General features: G+C 43.9%; 1 protein-coding gene across 1 annotated transcript; it reads right to left on the bottom strand.

Annotated features, from left to right (window-relative positions):
• Positions 1-9,187: 9,187 nt before the first annotated feature.
• LOC129149512 (PWWP domain-containing DNA repair factor 4-like) lies at positions 9,188-11,641 on the bottom strand. Its single transcript, XM_054718108.1, has 2 exons — positions 10,478-11,641; positions 9,188-10,447 (listed from the first exon to the last, which is right to left on the bottom strand). The coding sequence occupies exons 1-2, from the start codon at positions 11,402-11,404 to the stop codon at positions 9,398-9,400; spliced, it is 1,977 nt and encodes a 658-aa protein (XP_054574083.1). The 5' UTR covers positions 11,405-11,641; the 3' UTR covers positions 9,188-9,397.
• Between the last annotated feature and the right edge of the window lie 2,979 nt (positions 11,642-14,620).

The raw sequence follows: 14,620 nt of genomic DNA, 5'->3' as shown, positions 1-14,620 counted from the left end.
GCACATGGGACATTTTAAAAAATAGACCACATATTGGGTCACAGGCAAAGTCTCCCCAAATTCAAGAAGATTGAAATCATACCAAGCATCTTCTCAGACTACAATGGAATAATATTAGAAATAAACTACAATAAAAACAATCCAAAAACTCAAACACTTGGAATCTGAATAGAATGTTATTAAATAATGATTGGGTTACCAATGAGATCAAAGAAGAAATTAAAAACATCCTGGAAACTAATGACAATAAAAACAAAACAATCCAAAATCTATGGGACATAAGGAAAGCAGTTTATAGTTCTACAGGCCTACCTCAAAAAACAAGAAAAAATGGTAGTAAATCATCTAACTCTACAACTTAAAGAATTAAAAAGAGATCAACAAGAAAAGCCCAGAGTGAGCAGAAGGAAGGAAATAATAAAGACCAGAGCAGAAATAAATGACATGGAGAAAAAGAAATTCAAAAGATCAATGAAACCAAGAGCTGGTTCTTTGAAAGGATAAACAAGATTGATGAACCTCTAGCCAGGCTCACCAAGAAGAAAAGAGAGAGGACCCAAATAAACAAAATCAGAAATGAAAGGGGCAAAATAACAAAAGACCCCACAGAAATGTAAAGGATTGTTAAAAAATACTATGAACAACTCTACTCCAACAAATTAGACAACCTGGAGGAAATGGACATATTCCTAGAAAAATACAACCTTCCAAAACTCAATCAGGAAGATTCTAAAAATCTCAATAGGCTGATAACTATGGAAGAAATTGAAGCAATCATCAAAAATCTCCCAGAAAACAAAAGCCCCAGGCCAGACAGGTTCACAGGGGAGTTATAACAAACATTCAAGGAAGAAATAAAACCTATCCTCCTCAGACTATTTCAAAAAATTCAAGAGGAAGAAACACTTCCAAGCTCCTTCTATGAAGCCAGCATTACCCTAATACCAATACCAGACAAAGACAACACAATGAAAGAGAATTACAGGCTAATATCCCTCATGAACATAGATTCCAAAATCCTCAACAAAATTCTAGCAAATAGGATCCAGCAGTACATCAGAAAGATCATACACCATGACCAAGTAGGATTTATCCCAGTAGGAAGAGGTTATAGGGTTAAGCCTCGGACTGACCTGCTGGCAAAGTAGCAAACAAGTCCCAGCTTGGAGGGCTCAGTCCTCTAAGCATAATTAAGCTTGATCTTGTGATTGCTCCCTAGATCTTTCCTGGGTAGCTAGTGGGCTGTGGGAGGGGCAGCAAGTGCTGCCAAAACAAGTGAAACTTACAACAACATTGTAGATTACTTTGTTTGTCCCTGATTATAAATAAAGCACCAGCTTTGCAGTCTGGATCTGTTCTGTGGCCTCAGTAAGGCACCGAAAGATCCACCCAGCTCCCAGCTTTATGAATCTATTTTTGCGTCTTGTTTTCTTTATTTCTAATATTTCTCAATCCCTGGCCGCCTCCATTTAGAACCGGTTCATTCATCTCTCTTGTGGCCCGGGGACGTGGAAAAGGGAGATCCCTGCCATGTTTGGCCCCCGCCGCATCAGGCCCTCGCAATCCCAGGAATGCAAGGATGGTACAATATCCGCAAATCAAGAAATGTGATACATCACATAAACAAATTGAGAGATAAAAATCACATAGTCGCCCTGACCAGTTTGGCTCAGTGGATAGAGCATCGGCCTGTGGACTGAAGGGTCCCAGGTTCGATTCCAGTCAAGGGCATGTACCTTGGTTGTGGGAACATCCCCAGTAGGGGGTGTGCAGGAGGCAGCTGATCTATGTTTCTCTCTCATCGATGTTTCTGACTTTGTATCCCACTACCTTCCCCTCTGTAAAAAATCAATAAACAATATATTTTTTAAAAATCACATAGTCATATCAATTGATTCAGAAAAAGCATTTGACAAAATCCAACACCCTTTCTTGATAAAAACTCTCAGAAAGGTGGGAATAGAAGGTCATATCTCAACATAATAAAAGCCATATATGACAAACCCACAGCCAACATCATACTCAATGGACAAAATCTAAAACCATTTCCCCTAAGAACAATAACAAGACAGGGAAGCCCACTCTCACCACTCCTGTTCAACATAGTACTGGAAGTACTAGCCATTGTGATCAGACAAGAAGAAGAAATAAAAGGCATCCAAATTGGAAAAGAAGACGTAAAACTGTCCTTATTCACAAATGACATGATACTGTACATAGGAAACCCTGAAGGCTCCATAAAAAAAGAATAGACTTAATAAATGAATTCAGCAATGTAGCAGGATACAAAATTAATGCCAAAAAACTATGGTATTTCTTTACACCAAGAGTGAACTTACAGAAAGAGAGACTAAAAAAGCAATCCCATTTACCATTGCACCAAAAAAAATAAGATACCTATGAATAAACTTAACTAAGGAGGTAAAAGACCTATCTGCGTAAAACTACAGGATACTGAAAAAAGAGACAGAGGAAGACATAAACAGATGGAAGAACATACCGAGTTCATGGATTGGTAGAATCTACATCATCAAAATGTTCATACTACCCACAGCAATCTATAGATTCAATGCACTCCCCATTTAAATACCAACAGCATATTTCACAGACCTAGAACAAACATTCCAAAAAGTCATCTGGAATTAAAAAAGACCCTACATAGCTGTAGCAATCCTGAGAAAGAAGAACAAAGTAAGTGGGATCTCAATACCAGATTTCAAGCTGTATTACAAAGCCACTGTTCTTAAAACAGCCTGGTACTGGCACAAGAACAGACATATAGATCAATGGAATAGAATAGAGAACCCATAAGTCGACCCAAACCACTATGCTCAATTAATATTTGACAAATGAGGCATGACATACAATGGAGTCAAGACAGTCTCTTTAATAAATGCTGTTGGGAAAATTGAACAGATACATGCAAAAAAAAAAATGAAACTAGACCACCAACTCACACCATACACAAAAATAAACTCAAAATGGATAAAGGACTTAAACATAAGATGGGAAACCTTAAAAATATTAGAGGAATCCACAGGCAGCAAAATCTCAGACATATACCGAAGCAATATCTTCACTGACACTGCCCCTAGGGCAATGGAAACTAAAGATAAAATGAACAAATGGGACTACATCAAAATAAAAAGCTTTTTTACAGCAAAAGAAACCATCAACAAAACAACAAGAAAGCCCACTACATGGGAGAACATATTTGCCAATGTTATCACCGATAAGGGTTTAAACTTCAACATTTACAGGGAACTCATACAACTTAACAAAAGGAAGATAAACAACCCAATCAAAAAATGGGCAATAGACCTAAATAGATACTTTTGGAAAGAAGACATAAGGAAGGCCAAGAGACATATAAAAACATACTCAAAGTCACTAATCATTTGAGAGATGCAAATCAAAATGGCAATGCGGTACCATCTCACACCTGTCAGAATGGCTATCACCAACAAATCAACAAACGACAAGTGTTGGCTGGGGTGCGGAGAAAAAGGAACCCTCGTGCACTGCTGGTGGGAATGCAGACTGGTGCAGCCACTGTGGTGAACAGTATGGAGTTTCCTCAAAAAACTAAAAATGGAACTCCCATTTGACCCAGTGATCCAACTTCTAGGAATATATCCCAAGAAGCTAGAAACACCAATCAGAAAGGATATATGCACCCCTATGTTCATAGCAGCAAAATTTACCATAGCTAAGATTTGGAAACAGCCTAAGTGCCCATCAGCAGATGAGTGGATTAAAAAACTGTGGTACATCTACACAATGGAATACTATGCTGCAGTGAAAAAGAAGGAGTTCTTACCATTTGCAACAGCATGGATGGAACTGGAGAGCATTATGCTAAGTAAAATAAACCAGTCAGAGAAAGATAAATATCACATGATCTCACTCATTTGTGGAATATAATGAACAACTTAAACTGATGAACAGGGACAGATCCAGAGACAGAGAAGCATCAATCAGACTGCCAACCCTCAGAGGGAAGGTAGGGGAGGGTAGGGGTAAGAGGGAGAGATCAACCAAAGAACTTGTATGCATGAATATAAGCCTAACCAATGGACACAGACACCAGGGGTGGGGGGGGGCGTGAAGGCATGAGTGGGTGGGTTAGGTAATGGGGGGATGAGGACACGTAATACCTTATTCAATAAAGAAATTAAAAAAAAATCTTACTCTTTTTGCCCATGCTGCATGTTTATCACAAGTCAATAAAGTGTCTTGGCTCCACAGAGTCATTCAGGGACCCAGGTTAATGGAGGCTCTACAACCTTGTAACTTTCTCCTCTGGCACATATTACCTCCTCATATTTAAAGAATAAAGCACGCCAGCTCTTTTTTTTTTTAATTGATTTCAGAGAGGAAGGGAGAGGGAGAGAGAGATAGAAACATCAATGATGAGAGAGAATCATTGATTGGCTGCCTCATGTACGCCCCACACTGGAGATCCAGCCGGCAATCTGGGCATGCGCCCTAGGCTGGAATTGAACCAGAATTGAACCCGGAACCCTTCAGTCCGCAGGCCGACGCTCCATCCACTGAGCCAAACCAGCCAGGGCCACACCAGCTCTTAAATGCTTTGATTTAGAAGCAACACACAGCATTCTAGTTCATAGCCCTTGGATCAGCACTAATCACATGGTTCTTCCTAACTGCATGGGATTGGGATGGGAGAGAAACTGCCATTTCTCTAGTTTACTCTTACCATTACATTCATTCATTTCTTTAATATATATTTGGCTGCCTCCTGCACGCCCCACACTGGGGATCGAGCCCACAATCAAACCGTGACCTCCTGGTTCATGGGTCAATGCTCAACCACTGAACCATGCTGTCAGGGCTGATACAGTCACTATGGAAAACATTTTAGAGGTTCCTCAAAAAATTATAGATAACTACCATATAACCCAGCAATCCCTCTTCTGGGTATCTACCCTAAAAATTTGAAAACATTTATTTATAAAAATATATGCACCCCTATGTTCATTGCAGCTTTATTCATGGTGGCCAAGACATGGAAACAACCAGTGTCCTTCAATGGATGATGGATAAAGAAGACGTGGTAATATATACAATGGAATACTACTCAGGCATAAGAAAATATGAAATACTGCCATTTGCAAGAACATGGATGGACCCTTGAGAATATCATGCTAAGTGAAATAAGTCAGTCATGAAAAGCTAAGAACCATATGATTTCGCTCATATGTGGGATATAAAACTGAAACTCGTAGACATAGACAATAGTATGGTGGTTACCCAGAGGGAAAGGGTGTAGGGGTGTACTAAAGGGTAAAGGGAGCCAAATATATGGTGATAATTTGACTCTGGGTGGTGGGCACACAATGCAATATGCAGATCATGTATCATAGAAATGTATACTTGAAATCTATATAATCTTATTAACCAATGTCACATTTAATTAAAAATAAAATGTAAAATAACCACAATTGGCCAAAACCGGTTTGGCTCAGTGGATAGAGCGTTGGCCTGCGGACTGAAGGGTCCCAGGTTCCATCCCGGTCAAGGGCATGTACCTTGGTTGTGGGCACATCCACAGTGGGGGGTGTGCAGGAGGCAGCTGATCGATGTTTCTCTCTCATCGATGTTTCTAACTCTCTATCCCTCTCCCTGCCTCTCTGTAAAAAATCAATAAAATATATGAAAAAAATAAACACAATTGTTGGAATTCTGTATCAGGAATTCATAGGTCTTCAATTTGGGGGCTTGGTAAAATTATTGTGTTCCTTTCTGCATGTGCTACATAGCCATTTGCAAAGGCTTTCATTTGCTGTCCATAGATGTGCACTCCAGAATCTGGCCCCTGTGGGCGGTGAGGTATGTAGGGCATTGAGGGTGCCTGTGGACCAATTGGCGGGGGTCTGCAGGTGAGATAACCCCATCATTTCATGGACGACTTTCATTCTGGATTCCATTAACTGCTCAGTAGAATGAACCAAGAAGTGGTTAGAAGGGTTCCTTTGTTGGGCTTCAAGCCCTGATTGTTGTTCTCACACCCTCTTCCCAATTCCTCACCCATGCAGATCACCTCACTATTCTGTGTGGGATAAGAAAGAAGTATAAATTGGCAGTTACAAAATAGTCACAGGGATATGAAGTACAGCATAGGGAATATAGTCAATAATATTGTAATAACTATGTATGGTGCCAGGTGAGTACTAGAATAATTAGAGAGATCATTCTGTAAATTATAGCATTGTCTAACCACTATGCTGTACACATGAAAGTAATATAAAATAATATTGAATGTCAACTGCAGTTAAAAAATAAATTTAAAAAAGAACTGGGCATCTTGGACAGCATCTTACACAGCTATGGACGTTGGGTCTGATTACTCAATGGTCTCACTTTTCCCAGTGGAAGAAATCCAGGATGAAAGAGTCTGTCTTGGTACTGAGCTGTGCCGCCTTGGGGAAGGAGTGACACAGGTAAAGTGAAATTGTCCTCCTTATCCCCTTCAATATGTTTATTCTCAGATTTTTTGCTCCAACACTGTGTAGGAACTTCTCTGCTGGACTCCTGAACTCTCACAGAGTGTCATGTGTGGGCGATCATCAAAATCGATGTTCTGTGTGGGGGTGTGGATTATAAAAGCAACTCTTATTCTGACATTACCTGACATCAAGTGGCTATTCTAGTTATTTATAGTTATCCCACATTAACAATTTACCTAGGTAACATTAATCACCTATAGTATTAATCTCCCATTTCAAGAAGAAATACAAATTTAGAGTTGAGAAAAGCATGATTTTCAGCCCTAAGTCTTTATTTATTCTAATTATATTTAGTAATTTCTATTTAGCTAGTTATGTAGAAATCCATAGCTGTGTAAAACTAACAAATTATTTTAAAAGAAAAAATATATTTGAGAAGAGTATGTTTCCAATTTCTGGCTTCCAACTACTATCCTAGAGACCATAACTTACTTATAATTCTAATTCATTATTCCAACAAGAGATAAGAATTTAGTGTTCACCCGGGTCCGGGTGAGGCCGTGTGCCCCTGGATCCGGGTGAGGCTGGGTCCCAGGTCCGGGTGAGGCCGTGCGCACCTGGGTCCGGGTGAGGCCATGCACCCCTGGGTCTGGGAGAGGCCACGCACCCCTGGGTTCGGGTGAGGCCGTGTGCCCCTGGATCCGAGTGAGGCTGGGTCCCAGGTCCGGGTGAGGCCACGCGCACCTGGGTCCGGGTGAGGCCATGCGCCCCTGCGTCTGGGAGAGGCCACGCACCCCTGGGTCTGGGAGAGGCCACGCACCCCTGGGTCTGGGTGAGGCCTCGCGCCCCTGGGTCTGGGAGAGGCCACGCACCCCTGGGTCCGGGTGAGGCCTCGCGCCCCTGGGTCTGGGTGAAGCTGGATCCTGGGTCCGGGTGAGGCCGTGTGCCCCTGGATCCGGGTGAGGCTGGGTCCCGGGTCCAGGTGAGGCCATGCGCACCTGGGTCCGGGTGAGGCCACGCGCCCCTGGGTCTGGGAGAGGCCACACACCCCTGGATCTGGGTGAGGCCACGCGCCCCTGGGTCTGGGTGAGGCCATGCGCCCCTGGATCCGGGTGAGGCCACGCACCCTTGGGTCCGGGTGAAGCTGGATCCTGGGTCCGGGTGAGGCCGTGTGCCCCTGGATCCGGGTGAGGCTGGGTCCCGGGTCTGGGTGAGGCTGCGCGCACCTGGGTCCAGGTGAGGCCACGTGCCCCCCTGGTTCCGGGTGAGGCCACGTGCCCCTGAGTCTGGGTGAAGCCGTGCCCCTGGGTCCGGCCGAGACCAAACCTGAGGGAGTCAGAACCTGCATTACCACCATTTGTTCACCATCCAGAGCTGAGGGGTCAGTGCCGACATGAACACATAAGGAACTGGTGGACATTGAAATTGGGTCTCAAAAGCACTGTTGGCCCAGAAAGAAACTCACTACAGACTGATTCATTTGCCTGTCAGCATAACTATTATTGCTCGTCTCACATTCAGTTCTTATAAGTATATCTCTAGTGACACATGATCTCGCTCATCTAGGGGAAATGATGAACAATATAGACTGATGAACAAGAACAGAACCAGAAACAAGGAGGCATCGATCGGACTATCGGGCCTCAGAGGGAGGATAGGGGAGGGTAGGGGGAGGGGGGAGAGATAAACAAAAGGACTTGTGTGCATGCATATGAGCCTAACCAATGGCTAAGTTCAACAGGGGGTTTAGGCATCCATGGGAAGGGGTGTGGGATGGGAATGGGGGCATGAGGACAAATATGTGACACCTTAATCAATAAAGAAATTTAAAAAAAGAATTTAGTGTTCAAAGGTGATTTGTAGAATCTTGCTTTCCACTAGTTACTCTAGTTATTTTTAGTCATTTCTAGTTAAGTAATTTCCGAGGTTCCTTTAGGTATATCAACTAACACATCCAAAACTAAAAAAAATAATTGTATTTTAGGAAAATCTAATATTTCAGCCTTTGCACTTCATGTACATAGTCTAACCATCTCCAGTTTTCTCTAGTTAAATACTTACCTAGGCCTCAAAAGATATTTAGATATTGAACTCAAGATTCCAACTAGAAATCAAGACTTTGATTTCAGAATAATATGTTTTCTGTTTCCTCTCCTTGTATCTATAGTACATTATAGTTATTTCTCAGGAATTATCTTAGGAAAGAATTCAGTCATTTATATGAATGTATCACAAAAAGGATGAGCAAGCCCTGGGATGTTTCTGTAAATACATCTCAGATTTTAAAAAGTGGGGCTTAACACCTGCTACCAGGGCTCTTTTATGCAATGCAAGAGGCTGTGTCTTATATTAAAACTAGAGGCCTGGTGCACAGACTCGTGCACCAGTGGGGTCCCTCGGCCTGGCCTGTGGGGATCAGGCTGAAACTGGCTCTCTGCCATCCCCCAAGGGGTCCTGGATTGCGAGAGGGCGTTTCTCAGGTGATGCACCCCGTAATCCAGCTCCCTCCCTCATCACCCTAGAACCATAGCTGCCAAGTCACCTCAGCTCAGCAGCTCCTGTGTTGAGCGTCTGCCCCCTGGTGGTCAGTGAACATCATAGTTATTGGCCTAACAGTCGAACCATGGGATGGTCGCTTAGCCATGAGAGAGAGAGAGAGAGAGAGAGAGAGAGAGAGAGAGAGAGAGAGATGAACTATATATGGTGAAAAGTGATTTTATTAAAAAGTCCAGACAGTTACACATCTGAGCAAGCAGAGAGAAGTACAATATTGGCAATATTTTAACAAATTCAGCACATTACCGAGTTTCCAGAATGACTTCATGTGCTATAGAGAATGGAGGGATCACACGTTTTGTGCATCCAGGGTTTCTAACTAATGATACAAATGAGAGTCTCTCTGCGGAGGTGTGGGAGCCAGGGGAGAGCTATCTAGCCCTGCCCCTGATTGCCGATCTCCTGCTTATTTTCTTCAAGATATTTTCATCAAAGAGATCTTTTTCCCGGTAACGCACGGGGGGGCCTCGCAGGTACTTTTCTTCTGCCTTCTTGTAATCTATCCCATCAAGTGCAGCGATGGAACAGATGATGGCTTCTGGCAGAAGGACTTCCAGGACAAAACTCACTTTGTCATCTCTGGACAGAGTCAACTTCTTGTCTATGTGCTTGTAGATCTCCTTTAGATGATCCATCACGATATCCAACTGATCTTCATCCTCCAGGTAGGTTTCAACGCAGATCACATACCTGCTTGAATTGAGAAAGGACACCAGCCACCTGGACTGCTTCCTGCCTTTGACGATGTCCAGAAGGTGGTGGTCGGCCCCCTTCCTTTTCACGATGAAGTCCACGAGCCTCTGGTTGTCTCGGTCGCGAGCGGCCTTCATGCGGTCGGGGAGGATCTTCTTGCAGGGCCTCCTCCCGCCTGGGGCGCGCTCCTCCTCAGAATCTTCCAGGTCTTGGTAATTCACCTTCGGGAAGGCAATGTACAGCTCCCCCTCTTGGACGGCTCTCCTCATTGGGTAGCTGATGTCGGCAGCATAGTAGTCCAGGAAAGAGCCCACGAAAGATCCCTGAGCGAGTCCTTCTCTGTAGTGGGAAATCAGGGAGAAGCACCAGTCCACGCTCTGCTGGTACACCTTCCTGGCTCTCTGCAGCAGCTTCTCCTTCACCTTGCATTCCAGGTGCTTTAGTCTCCGAAGAGGCACTCGAAGGCCGCTCTGGTCACGGTGCATGTCTGCCTCAATCGGAAGCACCCTGGCCGTCCGCTCCGTGTGGTTCACACTCTTGACCACTGCTGGCCAAAACGGGAGATTTTGAAATTTAAACCAGACCATCATTCCTGTTTCAATGGGACATGGCTCCTGTGGGAAGGCCAGGCTTGTCGGTTGTCCCACTCCCTTGGCGACCTTCTTAACAGCGGTGGTTGGGTGAAGAGCCTTTGAGTCAACTGAAGGCTGACGTTTTTTCCGTTCTTTCTTAAACACGGGCCCCCAATGCCTCCTCACTTTGCTGGCCAAACGGGGTGAAGAGCGCAGACTGGGGTTAGGGTCGCTGGAGGATGCTGCTGCCCCTTCTGAGCCTGGCATCTGGGCACCTCCTGCAGGATGCTCAATGTTCCCGGGGAAGGGAGAGCCCTCAGAGGAGACAGCCAGGGTCTTCGGGCAGGTACTGCGTGGTGCCTTTCTTTTGCGGGCCTTGGACACAGTGACGCTGAAACCGGGTGGCTGAGATGGAAGGCTGCCTCCCTCTTGAGCACCTGAACCATCCTGCTTGGCTGAGGGATGCTGGGAAGGAACTCTTGAGGTTCCTGTCTTTGCCTGGCCCTCTGTCTCATGCTCATCTTCCGAACGTGATGGGAGGTTGGAGCACATGCTGCAGCTCTTTGGGGGCCTTCCTCGCCTTCTCCTTGGAGCAGGAGCGAGGGGAGTGTGCACCTGGGATTTGTCACCTTCGGGGGCATCCTCACCCTCTGAACCTACCAACAATGACTTGGGGTTTATACTTTTCCTAAGACTGCTTGGTGAGCTCCCTTTGGGCTTCGGAAACTTTTTACGAGATCGCTTCTGGGGTCCATTGTGAGACATGATAGGGGTCTCTGGATCATTGGATGCCCTGGCTGCACCCAAGTTTGCTCTCTCTCTCAGAATCTCCAGTGCCATAGTGAGGGAGCTTTTGTAGGCCTCTCCCTCCCCTGGTGGGACTCTGGCTGTGGACTGGGCCCCTAGCGAGGAGGTAATAGATTCAATTTGAGACTCATCAAGGATCTTTATGTCTCTGTTTTTCACTTTCATTTTTTTACCCACTGAGAGTATTTGAACTTCTAGAGAACATATCTTTTTCCCCCTTTTTTTTGGTGACGTTTCAGATCTGGACAAAACCCTTGCTGGCCAAAAGCGGCCTTTCCAATTGCATAAGATGTACTCAGAGTCCATTATGATGGGACGTGGGTGCTGAGAGGTAACTAACAGAGGTAGAGGGGCCCGGCTGTATATGCACAGCTACAGCAGGTGTCCCCTAAGACAGTGTTCTTCTCCACAGCTTTCTGCCTAGGACGACAGAGTGTTTACCGCTTGTGTGGCCTGTGCTCCACCTGAATCTGCCAGGAATGCTGGAACTTGTATTTTGACAGACTACACCGGAGAATACTGGAATATGGAAAAGGAAAAGAAGAGGAGTATCAGAAAGCTCTTTTGTGGAGGTAGAAGAAGTTGTTCATTGAGAACTAATAAGAGATAAATATAAAAAAGATGTAACAGACTGTATTTGGGGGGGGGCAGGATACAAGCCCACTATCTTAGGGAAAATATACAGAAGATACAGGAGAGTTTTATAGCCTTCTGAACCCAACTCTGTGCCTACTTTGTTGCTACTGCATATTAAAGGGCACGTGTGTGGGGAGGTGGATGTCATGTCCTGGATTTAATTTGTGTTATTGGACATCCTGGGCCTTTTGTGCTCCTTGGGGCTCATGCTAGGGGAATGCTTCGGTGTTTCTTTTCTGGTGTGCTAGTGCCCCCCTGTGCACCCAAGGGAGCCAGATATCATCTCTGACCCACAGACACTGGGTGTCAGCACAATATCATGTTCAAGAGCCTGAGCTTAGAATCCAGAGGTTCATGAAGCTCATATGGTGGTTAGAGGTGTTCCCCCTTCGTAAGGATTGCTGCAGTCTCCAACCTTTGGCTGGGACATGCACCTCTTCATTTCTCTATGGTGCTGCAAATGCCTCCCCTACCCCCACCACCCCAGCACAAAATCAGTGTGAAATAGTGACTGTAGAGGGAGAAGCAACATAAACCACATCTCAAATGTCAACATGAAATCAATGATTGCAATGAATCATGTAGTAAAATGAGAAAGTCTTACCAATCTCCGTGGTAGGTGTGGTTCTTTGAGCCGAATCCGTTGATCTGCAAACTCCAACTGCTGGGCTTCTGAAGGGCACTGCCCTTCCAGGATTCAAATGGCACCAAATGCCGATGCCCAGTACCAGCACGCCTCTATGTCAACCTAGAAAATGCAAGAGAGATAGGGAGTTAAGCAAAGGGACTGGGGATTGACTCATCACATTCCCTTCCCCAACTCTGGAATGCATACTATTCTTAAAGAGAAATGTTAGTTACATCTCGTGTATAATATAGATGTCATGTTTCTTTTCATCCTTCCTTTCCATTTCAAAATATTTACACCTTAAACTACTTAAGTTATGCTAATCCCTCCTTTTTCACAAGAGTGAATTACTACTTTCATAATAGTGTTCTACTGTCTTGGACACAGGGATTATTTCAAAGTAGTAGTGTGTGTGTGTGTGTGTGTGTGTGTGTGTGTGTGTGTGTGTGTGATAGATACAAACATGGGTGCTGTAATGTTAGTGTATGTATTGTTTTGTGCATCTAAAGAAACATTAAATGGGCTTTTGCTAATATAAAATGTGTGAGTGATATTTGCAGAAGACAACATATTATATGTATATGTATATTTTATACTTCACTCAAAGATATGTTTTTATTGATTTCTAGAGAGAGAGGAAGGGAGGGGAGAGAGAGAGAAACATAGAAGTGAGAGAGAAATACCTGGTTCATAGGTTCTACTTTTCTGTATTCATGGTACAGATGTGCATTATAATTCACTTATACATTTCAGGTCATCCATTTTCACCCTCAACTAATGTGCTTCATAAGAGGAAATGCTATTTCTGCCATACGTGCGCGTGTTCAGCTTTGGTCACACACACTCATTGAGAGAACACGAACTGCACCAGGACTAATGTACATAACTTGGACATAACCTGTGCAGCCTTTGTCTTGGACCAGGGTGAGCGATCCTGCAGGCGTCAGGCTCTCTTCTTGGAGGATTAGGTGCACCTGCTCTCAGAGCACATGTGTCACATGGAGACTGAACAGAACAGGGAAGGAAAAACAGGTGACTCAGTCACTGCAGTGTCCCTGCAGCAAGACCTGCCAGCACATCACACAACACAGGGTGCCTGCGTCACCTCAGCCCCACCACAGAGCAACCGACATCCCAAGACGCATGTGCTAGTACACACACACACACACACACACACACACACTCGGAGTGACATTAGAGACACAGATGCCTGATACTGATGCATGTAATCACACTCTCTGCCTCCACACATGCATATGCAAATGGTTCTGCTTATAGTTCTGGATGCTATTTTCAGCTCCTCTTAGTTCCTTATTTTAAAACACACATAGAAATCCTAAAATGATGTTTATTTTTCATTGTTGACACTGTTATAGATTTCCCCCTATGAAAAATACGAAGCATCAGTAATCAAATACCTAGGAATGCTTACTACAAATATATACTGCACAGACTGTAGTATTTTTATTCTGTATATACACATATTCTATAACATATAAAACAGCTTTTGAATTGTACAAACACTTTCAATATTTTCTTCCATTCATATTTTTGCACATCTGTTCAACTATCACTTTAATGGACCACTTTCAAGAGACAACCAAAATATCAACTACAGTTATTTTTCCAATTACTTAAGCAATACATCCTTGTGAGAGACAAATGAAGGGAAGGGTGCTGAATGAAAACAGTAAGTAGTCCTCCGTCTTATACTTTGGTCCATGGTCCAAACATCTTCCCTGAAGGGTTGGTGCGTAGTCTTGCAGATGATTTCCTTTCATATTTTATCCTAAGAGGAGTACAACTGTCTCCTCTCCCTTTAAATATGTGTACAGGTAGGTGGATAGATACATGATGGCTGGCTGGCTGGATAGACAGATAGATGATAAGTAGATAGATGATAGATAGAATCCTATGCAAACACCTTCTTTTGCACACCAGGCACAGTGTGTTAAACCCGGAACACTGAACAACACCAAACCAACATTTCAAATATCCCCAAAGTCTCAGAGGTCTTAGATATGAAAATGCTTCCAAAGTTTTAGTTTACAATCAAATAAATCTTGCCTGCAGAGAGAGAATGCAACAGAAGAAAAGCTAAGGGGGGCAGGATAAATAGCAACTCCAAAATCTCCGGCTTCCTAGTGAATTTCAGACCATCAGGAAATAAAGTTATGAAATGGACTAGCTTCCATTTCAGGTCCCGGTATAACTTTTGTTCCATTTTATCTGCTCTTTGATTGAGCAATCAAAGAAGC

This window comes from Eptesicus fuscus, chromosome 1 (genome assembly GCF_027574615.1).
Source record: "Eptesicus fuscus isolate TK198812 chromosome 1, DD_ASM_mEF_20220401, whole genome shotgun sequence".
NCBI classification, from domain to species: domain Eukaryota; kingdom Metazoa; phylum Chordata; class Mammalia; order Chiroptera; family Vespertilionidae; genus Eptesicus; species Eptesicus fuscus.
The sequence above is the reverse complement of the archived record's forward strand: the minus strand, read 5'-3'. Positions and strand labels throughout refer to the sequence as shown.

Coding starts and splice junctions, on each gene's coding strand:
- LOC129149512 (XM_054718108.1), bottom strand. CDS start 11,404: ATGGACTCTGAGTACATCTTATGCAATTGGAAAGGCCGCTTTTGGCCA. Junction 10,448..10,477: donor CACCCCGTTTGGCCAGCAAA/GTGAGGAGGCAT, acceptor CCCGTGTTTAAG/AAAGAACGGAAAAAACGTCA.